General features: G+C 37.5%; 2 protein-coding genes across 2 annotated transcripts; both read left to right on the forward strand.

Annotated features, from left to right (window-relative positions):
• The first annotated feature begins 1,674 nt into the window (after positions 1–1,674).
• On the forward strand, positions 1,675–4,453 carry LOC133985296 (interferon-induced protein with tetratricopeptide repeats 1-like). Its single transcript, XM_062424891.1, has 2 exons — positions 1,675–1,679; positions 3,112–4,453. The coding sequence occupies exons 1-2, from the start codon at positions 1,675–1,677 to the stop codon at positions 4,451–4,453; spliced, it is 1,347 nt and encodes a 448-aa protein (XP_062280875.1).
• A 2,979-nt stretch (positions 4,454–7,432) lies between these two features.
• Positions 7,433–11,346, forward strand: LOC133985091 (interferon-induced protein with tetratricopeptide repeats 1B-like). Its single transcript, XM_062424654.1, has 2 exons — positions 7,433–7,443; positions 10,050–11,346. The coding sequence occupies exons 1-2, from the start codon at positions 7,433–7,435 to the stop codon at positions 11,344–11,346; spliced, it is 1,308 nt and encodes a 435-aa protein (XP_062280638.1).
• Positions 11,347–12,014: the final 668 nt, after the last annotated feature.

Genomic DNA, 12,014 nt, shown 5'->3' on the forward strand with positions numbered 1-12,014 from the left:
TAGCTATGAGAATATTTCCATTTTTTACTAAACAAAATAACAGAGAATTAAACACCTGAATACAGAGAAAGTAGAAAAAAGGTTTAGAAACAAGTCATGTATGATTATTTGTTGATGACATTAAAACTATCAATTTGCACTTTTAAATGATCAGCAGTAATAATGTATATCTGATTTATAGGAAACAAGATAAATCATTAATAGCACTGGGATGGGCTGGGATAGTGAAAAATAATGCACTGTTCACATGTTAAAAATCACTGATGCTGATGGAGTCTGATCACATGTTGTATTGTAATACCTGGAAACATATAACCAGTGATGACTTTTGTCTGGTTTGTTGGTTTTTTTCTTTGCACTATATTTAAAGTTTGTATAAGAACATAATGCACTCTTTATGAAATGTGTTTTGCTTTAAATTTGTTGTAGTGAAAAACAACTCTAACAGGAAATGTGATGATTAAAATGATGTATAACCGGTGTGAGGAGAAACTTGTACTTGTGCTGATTCTATTAAATAAACACTATAAAATCTTAAAGTTGTTTTGTTGCTTTATTTATAAGAAATTCATGTTCTCTACAGTTTTGCAGCACTGCTCACAAAACACTGATGGACGTCAAACTGGAATACATTTAATGGAATAAATTAAATGTTAGTGATTGAATATCCTCAGTGGGGCAGCTGTGGCTCAGGAGGTAGCGCTGTCGTCCACAGATTAGCGGTTCGTTCCCGGCTCCTCCAGTCCACATGTCAATGTGTCCTTGGGCAAATTGCTCCAGTTGCTTCGCCAACGGTGTATGAATGTGTAAGAATGGTTAGTTTCCTCCTGATGAGTAGGTTGGTACCCTGTGTGGTAGCTCCTGTCATCAGTGTGTGAATGGGTGAATGGGACATAGTGTAAAAGTTTGAGTGGTCATAACGACTAGAAAAGTGCTATATAATACAGTCCATTTACCTCTCATTGATTAGCACCAGTTTACATAGTTCTTTATGACACTTTACAGAACCAAACAGTTCCAAACACATTAGGAAAAACATTGACATTCGCTTTTCAGTTTTTCAAATATCTTTGTTCATCCAGGATCTTTGGTTAGAGGGATGACAAGACCTCGCCATGACAGCAGGTATTTGGTCGAGACTTGTCAAATACATGACATGGCATTACATGTATAATTTCCATTGCTATACTTGGTAATAAAACAACAAGCACTGAATGGAGCTGCAAAATCTGCAGCAAAATTATCATTAAAAACGCATCACTGTGCTTAGAGCATTAAACAGCAGCATGGCAGTCAATATCTAATAAAACCGTGTTATGATTATAAAAGAAGTCCTTCAAGAAAAGGGAGTACATGCCTCTATTCAATAGAAACTTACAGATATAGAAACTGAGTCAGTTCTACAACAAGAGTAAAGGAAATAGAAACTTAGGAAAATCGAAACGTACAGGTTCCTACAACAAAACATGATCTGTATCGTTCCCACAGCTTTTGCATCCCACGTCTAAAATTAACCTTCAGCGTCATTATGAACGTAAAAAAATTGCGATAAATGTCAGATTATTCACAGCAAAGCAGAAGTTGGACAACGGCTGCTAATTTCATGTCAGTGAACCCAAAAGCTGCTTCGGACTGATATTTAGAGAACTACTGAGTTGAGGAAACTGCAGAATAATGAGGTGAGTAGCTGCTTCTTTATTTCATATAACTGCATGAACAAACAATACATCACCAATAATACAATCATTATTAGTATAGGATTACGTGTCATTAAGTAAAGTCTTGTTTTATGGCATCAGAACCCAAAATATTAACATTATGGATCCTACAAGTCAATGACAATATTTTTTATCACTGATGACTGTTGAACCATTACTTCCTTTCTTCATTTCTTCAACTTTCTTTTCGTTCTTACTCGTTTACTTTCATCCCTCTTTGGTTTCAGTCAAAAACAGCAGAACTCTTATTTCTTTGGGATGAACTTTTCTCTGTTATTTTTATAACGAATCCCACACAGCCAGGGATATAATGCTGAATCCATCTATTTTCTTTTAAAGTAATACATTTTAATTTTCTTTTTTGTTTGAAAACTTTCAAAGATGAATTGTGTAAAAAGTGAAGACTACTTTTGTAACGGTAGTTTTGGATTGCTCAGCTAGGCCAGTGGAAACTTCAGGTCTTCCAAAACATTTAATTTATTAAATATTACAAAGAACTTCAAAGAGTCAAAAAGAGACTGAGACTGGCAGAGGTCAATGCAATTATAGATTTACTGTGCATTAAATTATACTCAATCAGACCAAGGCGGGTCCATAGAACCGGCGTTAAAGTTACATCCAAAATACATTTTCTTTTATTGCTTTTCCTCTGTCCCATTAAGGTGGGACTTCATCCTTGGGTGCTTCCTTATTTCCATATTTCTGGGAATTTTCACCATTAGTTATTATTTTCAGACTGCCTACACTGACCCCTCATCCTCCAGTGGGACATTGTCTATTTTTTGACACCATTATTTATGAACTTAAGGTAACTAATAAAAGAAATGACACATGAGAGCCTTGATATTCAAATTCATTCTCAGTAATCCACAGATACTATTCATCTGATTAGATCTAATGCAAATTGTTGCCCTTTCCTGTTGGACTGCTTCTAACAAACATTGAAGCGCTTCAGACATACTCCCTACATCCTGATCCCTTTGATGTCGGCAGCTATCAGGTTTTTATCAGATTTCTGTGTGGAGAAATTATTTTGTGCAGCAAAAACTTGGTACATATGAAGCACCACTTAGTGTCTCCCTCTAGACCTTACAGTGACCTCTGAAGTATGATGTGCAGAATTACTCACATAATGATCACTTATTGTCAGATTTGCTTACACACTACTTTGAGTAATTTTGTATTTTGGTTTACTCAATTTCTTTCCTCCATTGTTCCTTCACTCTTCCTTCGTTCCCTCCTGGCTGTCCTCCCAATGCTCCTTATCAATTTCTTCCATTCCTTCTTCCACACATGATGAACACACGTTACTCAAGCATATCAAGCTTCACAGCATATTATATTAACATGCTGATGATGTGTTCTAATATTAGTTGTTTTTATTCTCCATCAGTGATGCTCAGAGTCAGTCAACACTGGAGGCCAAACTGAAGGCCCTGCAGTGCCACTTCACCTGGGACATCGACACCAGAAGGGCCGAACTTTTCCGTCTCAGGGACAAACTGGAGGACATCGGCACAGATGATGGGAAAAGCTGGCTGGGTCACATTTACAACCTGCAGGGATACATTCACTACCAGCTGGGCTTAAATGAAAACTCTTCAGTGAAACGGCGTTTCACTGAAGAGGCTCAGCGTTTCTTCAACAAAGCCACAGAGGCCTTCCACGGGGCAAGAAAGGTTTCAGATGAAGGTCCCTGGTTGGTGGTGAACTACGGGAACCTGGCTTGGGTGCATCATCACCTGGGAGAAAAAGCAGAGAGTCAGACTTACCTGTCAAAGGTCGACACCCTGCTGAAAGAATACCCATCTCCATCCAAGGACAAGCTCCATCCAGAGATCTACGCTGAAAAAGCCTGGACCCTGATGAAGTTCGGCAAAGACAAAACGGTGATGGCTGCAGATTACTTCCAGAGAGCCATCAGAATGCAGCCGGACATGGTGGAATGGCACACCAGCTATGTGATTGCATTAGTGAATCCTTATAAGTACAGCGCCGAATCAGTGGAGGGAGACATCATGGAGAAAATGAGAATGGCCAAGGAACATGATGCAGAGAATTTCTACCTTGCTGTTCTCGAACTCGAGCAGCGTGCTAGGAAAGGAGAAAGAATAGAAGATGAAGCACGTGAGTTAGCCAGAAAGGTTTTGGAGAATCCTGTCAGCAGCTACAGTGGTATCAAAGTGTTATTGTGGATTTACAGTAAACACATATCTCTTGATAGAGCTATTGATTTGGCAGAGGAGGCTCTGGCAAAACATCCAGATGAACGTTACCTGAAGTGGTGTGCTGCTCTCTGCTATGAATGGAGGATCCTCTCACAAAATCCTGTGGAGCAAAGCAAGATAGACAGAGCGGTCAGTCTCCATAAGGAAGTGATTTCTCTTTACCCTAATCCATCATCATCACTTGTGAAGAAAATAGCCCTCGCAAATATATACGCAAAGTCAAATCATGGCCTGCCTCAAGCAGAGAAGACTTACCAGGAGCTCCTAACAACCAACCTGGAACCTGCAGAAAAACAGCTGCTTTACCACTGCTATGCAAAATATTTAAAATTCAATCGAAAAGATAACAACAAGGCGATAGAATATCACATGAAGGCAGCAGCGATACCACAACTACCCTACTTTCGAGAGAAAAGCATCGAAGCTCTGAAGACGTTTCTATCAAGAAACCCAGGGAGCCCATTGTGTAGAGAAATAGAGAAGTTCCTGTCCAACCTGAAAGTCTAGAAAGGGCTTAATCTGGGTGAAAGTGTAGGTATTCCATTACCTAAAACATCTGTACATATTCATTATTCTGATTTTATACACATTAGAAAATTTGTGACAAAAGATTTGTAGAAGTTACAGAAACAAAAACTACTTCAAATAATTTTACATTTATGAGACAAAAAAATATGTATATGTAATATGTCATAAAATAAAGTATATCCTATTTGTAGGAAACAAGATAAATAATTGATAGGACTGAGATGGGGTTTGAAATAAAATGCATTGTAAACATGTTAAAATATTATTACTATAATCCTGTGGGTTACATTACTGATGCTGATAGAGTCTGATCACATGTTCTATTTTAACACCTGGACTCAATAATAACCACAGTGATGACTTTTTTCTGGTTTGTTGGGTGTTTTTCTTTGCACTATATTTAAAGTTTGAATAAGAACATAATGCACTCTTTATGAAATCTGCTTTGCTGTAAGTGTGTCGTAGTGAAAAACAACTCTCTGTAATAATGATTAATATGATGTATAACCTGAATATAATCACAAAGTGAAACTGATTGTGTAAGTAGAAACTTGTTCATTATACTGATTCTATTAAATAAACACTGTAAAATCTTAAAGTTTGTTTTGTTGATTAATTTATAAGAAATGTTCTCTACAGTTTTGCAACACTGTTCACAAACCACTGATGGACGTCAAACTACAACTATGGGAACTTACAGCTAACATTTAATTTAAAAACTCTAAAAGAAACTAAATGTTTTAAAGATTCAGTATTTCATGTTGTGTTTTCAAACACTTTATTTTACTATTTTCTACATATTTTCTCAAGATGTTTCCTGTTAATAACTGTTTAATATGCTCATAATTATGGTGAGGAAACGGCAACTTCCTTTAAGAAAAGCTCCATTTAAATGTGATGGAAGATTTATTAAATATTTAAAACTTTATTCTTCATTAATGTTCAACTGTATCCTTTTGTAAATAGAAGGATTTCACATTTTTGTGTTTTCAGCTACTCAAACTCAAGTAAATCATCAAATGGAATTAATTAAATGTTAGTGTGCTAATTGAACTCATTCTCATTGATTAGTACCAATTTACACAGTTCTTTATAAAACTTTACAGAACAAAACAAAAACAAAAAATATATAATACAACAATGACATTTCATTATCTGAACAAAACAAAATAAAAATCTACATTAAAACTATCTTGTAAAATATATTTGAATAAAATTGTCAGTTGTCCAAGATGGGGGTCACATTGATGATCATTAGAAATATGATCAGATTAAATCTAGAAGTGTCCACAGCTGATTGGAAGATTGGCGGTTCGATTCCCGGCTCCTCCAGTCCACATGTCAATGTGTCCTTGGGAAAATTGCTCCAGTTGCTTCGCCAACGGTGAATGAATGTGTAAGAATGGTTAGTTTCCTCCTGATGAGCAGGTTGGTACTCTGTGTGGCAGCTCCTGTCATCAGTGTGTGAGTGGGACATAGTGTAAAAGTTTGAGTGGTCATAACGACTAGAAAAGAGCTATATAATACAGTCCATTTACCTCTCATTGATTAGCACCAGTTTACATAGTTCTTTATAACACTTTACAGAACCAAACAGTTCCAAACACATTAGGAAAAATATAATACAAAATTGAAATTTCATCATCTAAGCAAAAGAAAACAAAAATCTACATCAAAACTATCTTATAAAATGTATTTTATAAAAGTGTTGTGCTGTAATACTAAAGTCTGTAGAAAACACCTGAGTTTCTGGCTGCAAGTTTAAAGTCATTTGTCCGTGGACCAAGATGGGGGTCACATTGATCCGATCATTAGAAATATGATCAGATCAAATCTAGAAGTGTCCACAGATGAGAGTAATCCCTCTGTGTCACTACTACAAACGGATTTACTGTGTTCATCAACACTGTCGTTCTTTCACCTCCATGAAACCAACTGGCTGAAAAGAGCGAGGCCGAGTGGATCAAACATTCAGCTCCACACGGTAAGAAAAATGTGATTCTAACACATAACTGTGAGGAATTACAGTAGTTAAGTCTCTATTGTCCAGCAGTATAGTCCATTAAAACTGCACAGTGTGCATCTTTTCATTTTTTAAACTTGGAAACCTGCAGACATGAACCATTTTATTTATCTACTGAGCTACAACAGAAACAGATACAAATTCAGTTAGCCTTAGTGTCTGCTACAGGTGGCACGTTTATGTGTTTCCTTTCGTTCAGACTCGAGAGTTCATGTAAAAATCTTGCTTGTCTCAGTGACTGTCCTTTTGTGAATATAACAGAGCTGGAGAAAAGAAAATTAGCATGACACAAAGAGACACCATAGCAACATTTATTGGAATTCGGATGTCATGGCACTAGCCCTGTTCAATGACTAGTCACCTGTGCGTTTGTCTTGGTGCACTGTTTGTACTTATTCAGTAACTAGGAGATTAATAAAATACCTCTGCACCACACGTCTGAACCAGGCGGGAAGTTCCGGTCCTCTGAAATGATGCTAACGCGGAAGTAACTTAAAACTGCATTCTATCAAATGGCCACCAGGGGGCGACCGTTTTGGTGTCAAAAGGACTTCCGTCTCTATACAAGTCAATGGAGAATTCACCAACTTCTCACTTGATTTCTAACCTCAGTAAACGTTTTCAAAATGTGTTTATGGTCTCAATCGCTAGTTTAAAGCCTTCTTCAATGCAGTATGATGTTCATTTGGGACATTTTGGCCTCCCTGATTTTATATGTGACGATAAAGCAGGGTATGCATTAGGGCGTGGCTACGTCGTGATTGACAGGTTGATTGGTTCACAGGTTCAGGAGGGAGCCTCATGCTCCTCCTGATGCCCATATAAGTAGAATCCGTGTTTTTATTTTTCCCAGCATGCACCGGAAATTTTCAAGTTGGCGTTGCCCAGATCCGAAACTATTGGCTTCCGAGCAGCAGTCCACTAACCAATGGGTGATGTCACTGATGTTACGTCCATTTCTTATATACAGTCTATGGTCTGAACACAGGCCTTAGGTGTGGTTGATTGTGTGTACTTTTGTTTTTCTACAGGTAAGAATAATGTTCCCAGACAGGTTTTTGTTTTGTTTCATTTATCTGTTTTTATTATCAGTGAGTCAGTGGAGATCTGTAGAGTTAGGAAACAAAAGTTTGTTTCGTTGTAATTTATTTTATGTAGTTTCAACTGCGACTATTTTCCTGTTTCCGTTCGCATCCGTTATTTAATCACAATTATTTATCTGTCCTAACAGACAAATCATTGAGTTGATTGATTTTCCTGGAGCTAGACTTAGTATTCCTTAGAAGATATCAGTTTTTATTCAAGCTGAATATTATTCAACCACCTTTACTGCATAAAAACAAAAACTAATGTAATTTGATAAAGGATAACAGTTATGGGGTGGTTTTGAATCTATGCCAGGTTACTTAATGACAGGCTATATATAGACACTGAAATGGTCTGTGACCACAACAGATAAGAGACTCGTTCATAATGCTGAGAAGCAAAGAGGCTCCAAAAATCTTTCTGAACAATTTGGAAGGACGAATATCAAATTAACAAGAAGACAGATTAATGTTTGACCACATCCATAATCGAAATGGAGGCAAACTCCATAAACAGCATGGAAGAGGCCTCTGGGGGAAATAGAAGTAAGGCAGCAGACTAACTGATGCTTTGATGTTTTCTATCTTTACAACAAAATATTTCAAGAACTTGTCTCAGTCCTCTACAGAGGTGGTACGAGTGGCTGAGGTAGAGTTCACCAAACTGTTGATGGTGTAAAAGAGAAATCTTGAGTTTTGCTAGATTTGAAAAGTAGGAGGCTCCGTCACTCTTTATCAATAACATATGGAAATGATAACATCCTCATGTGGAGACAATGAAGCTGAAGTTGAGACTTTTCCCATTTACATTCAGCTCTTTGACATTCTTTTTTCAGTTTTTCAAATATCTTTGTTCATCCAGGGTCTTTGGTTAGAGGGATGGCAAGACCTCGCCATGACAGCAGGTATTTGGTCGAGACTTGTCAAATACATGACATGACATTACATATATAATTTCCATTGCTATATTTGGTAATAAAACAATAAGCACTGAATGGAGCTGCAAAATCTGCAGCGAAATTATCATTAAAAACGCATCACTGTGCTTAGAGCATTAAACAGCAGCATGGCAGTCAATATCTAATAAAACCGTGTTATGATCATAAAAGAAGTCCTTCAAGAAAAGGGAGTACATGCCTCTATTCAATAGAAACTTACAGATATAGAAACTGAGTCAGTTCTACAACAAGAGTAAATGAAATAGAAACTTAGGAAAATCGAAACGTACAGGTTCCTACAACAATACTAAAGGAATGCAATAGAACTTGATCTGTAGCGTTCCCACAGCTTTTGCATCCCACATCTATAAATAACCTTCAGCGTCAGTATGAACATATAAAAACTTGTGATCAATGTCAGATTATTCACAGCAAAGCAGAAGTTGGACAACGGCTGTTGATTTCATGTCAGTGAACCCAAAAGCTGCTTCAGACTGATATTTAGAGAACTACTGAGTTGAGGAAACTGCTGAATAATGAGGTGAGTAGCTGCTTCTTTATTTCATATAACTGCATGAACAAACAATACATCACCAATAATACAATCATTATTAGTATAGGATTGCGTGTCATTAAGTAAAGTCTTGTTTTATGGCATCAGAACCCAAAATATTAACATTATGGATCCTACAAGTCAATGACAATATTTTTTTATCACTGATGACTGTTGAACCATTACTTCCTTTCTTCATTTTTTCAACTTTCTTTTCGTTCTTACTCGTTTACTTTCATCCCTCTTTGGTTTCAGTCAAAAACAGCAGAACTCTTATTTCTTTGGGATGAACTTTTCTCTGTTATTATTATAACGAATCCCACACAGCCAGGGATATAATGCTAAATCCATCTATTTTCTTTTAAAGTAATACATTTTAATTTTCTTTTTTGTTTGAAAACTTTCAAAGATGAATTGTGTAAAAAGTGAAGACTCTACTTTTGTCACGGTAGTTTTGGATTGCTAGGCCAGTGGAAACTTCAGGTCTTCCACAACATTTAATTTATTAAATATTACAAAGAACTTCAAAGAGTCAAAAAGAGACTGAGACTGGCAGAGGTCAATGCAATTATAGATTTACTGTGCATTAAATTATACTCAAGCAGACCATGGGTACAACTTGGTACATATGAAGCACCACTTAGTGTCTCCCTCTAGACCTTACAGTGACCTCTGACGTATGATGTGCAGAATTACTCACATAATGATCACTTATTGTGAGATTTGCTTACACACTACTTTGAGTAATTTTGTATTTTGGTTTACTCAATTTCTTTCCTCCATCGTTCCTTCACTCTTCCTTCGTTCCCTCCTGGCTGTCCTCCCAATTCTCCTTATTAATTTCTTCCATCCCTTCTTCCACACTTGATGAACACACGTTACTCAAGCATATCAAGCTTCACAGCATATTATATTAACATGCTGATGATGTGTTCTAATATTAGTTGTTTTTATTCTCCATCAGTGATGCTCAGAGTCAGTCAACACTGGAGGCCAAACTGAAGGCCCTGCAGTGCCACTTCACCTGGGACATCGACACCAGAAGGGCCGAGCTTTTCCGTCTCAGGGACAAACTGGAGGACATCGGCACAGAGGAGGGAAACAGCTGGCTGGGTCACATTTACAACCTGCAGGGATACATACACTGCAAGCTGGGCTTGACTGATGACGCCCGGTGTTTCCTCAACAAGGCCACAGAGGCCTTCCGCCAGTCAAGAAACCCCGTCTTAGATGAAGGTCCCTGGTTGGTGGTGAACTACGGGAACCTGGCTTGGCTGCACCACCAGCTGGGAGAACAAGCAGAGAGTCAGACTTACCTGTCAAAGGTCGACACCCTGCTGAAAGAATGCCCATCCCCATCCCAGGACGAGCTCCATCCAGAGATCTACGCTGAAAAAGCCTGGACCCTGATGAAGTTCGGCAAAGACAAAAAGGTGCTGGTCATAGATTACTTCCAAAGAGCCATCAGGATGCAGCCGGACATAGTGGAATGGAACACTAGCTATGTGATAGCATTAGTGAATCCTTATAAGTACAGCGCCGAATCAGTGGAGGGAGACATCACTGGGAAAATGGGAATGGCCAAGGAACATGATGCAAAGAATTTGTACCTTGCTGTTCTCGAACTCGAGCAGCGTGCTAGGAAAGGAGAAAGAATAGAAGATGAAGCACGTGAGTTAGCCAGAAAGGTTTTGGAGAATCCTGTCAGCAGCTACAGTGGTATGAAAAAGTTATTGTGGATTTACAGTAAACACATATCTCTTGATAGAGCTATTGATTTGGCAGAGAAGGCTCTGGAAAAACATCCACATGTACGTTACCTGAAGTGGTGTGCTGCTCTCTGCTATGAATGGAGGATCCTCTCACAAAATCCTGTGGAGCAAAGCAAGATGGACAGAGCGGTCAGTCTCCATAAGGAAGTGATTTCTCTTTACCCTGATGGGTCACTTCTAAATAAAATAGCCCTCGCAAATATATACGCAAAGTCAAATCATGACCTGCCTCAAGCAGAGAAGACTTACCAGGAACTCCTAACGACCGAACTGGAACCTGCAGGAAAACAGCTGCTTTACCACAGCTATGAAAAATATTTAAAATTCAATCGAAAAGATAACAACAAGGCGATAGAATATCACATGAAGGCAGCAGCGATACCACAACAATCCCACTTACGAGATAAAAGCATTGAAGCTCTGAAGAAGTTTCTAGAAAGAAATCCCAGGAAGCCATTGTGTAGAGAAATAGAGGAGTTACTGGCCAACCTGGCAGTCTAGAAAGGGCTTAATCCAGGTGAAAGTGTAGGTATTCCATTACCTAAAACATCTGTACATATTCATTATTCTGATTTTATACACATTAGAAAATTTGTGACAAAAGATTTGTAGAAGTTACAGAAACAAAAACTACTTCAAATAATTTTACAGTTATGAGACAAAAAAATATGTATATGTAATATGTCATAAAATAAAGTATATCTGATTTGTAGGAAACAAGATCAATAATTAATAGGACTGAGATGGGGTTTGAAATAAAATGCAATGTAAACATGTTAAAATATTATTACTATAATCCTGTAGGTTACATTACTGATGCTGATAGAGTCTGATCACATGTTCTATTTTAACACCTGGACTCAATAATAACCACAGTGATGACTTTTTTCTGGTTTGTTGGGTGTTTTTCTTTGCACTATATTTAAAGTTTGAATAAGAACATAATGCACTCTTTATGAAATCTGCTTTGCTGTAAGTGTGTCGTAGTGAAAAACAACTCTCTGTAATAATGATTAATATGATGTATAACCTGAATATAATCACAAAGTGAAACTGATTGTGTGAGTAGAAACTTGTTCACTATAATGATTCTATTAAATAAACACTGTAAAATCTTAAAGTTTGTTTTGTTGATTAATTTATAAGAAATGTTCTCTACAGTTTTGCAG

This window comes from Scomber scombrus, chromosome 8, assembly GCF_963691925.1.
Source record: "Scomber scombrus chromosome 8, fScoSco1.1, whole genome shotgun sequence".
NCBI lineage: Eukaryota > Metazoa > Chordata > Actinopteri > Scombriformes > Scombridae > Scomber > Scomber scombrus.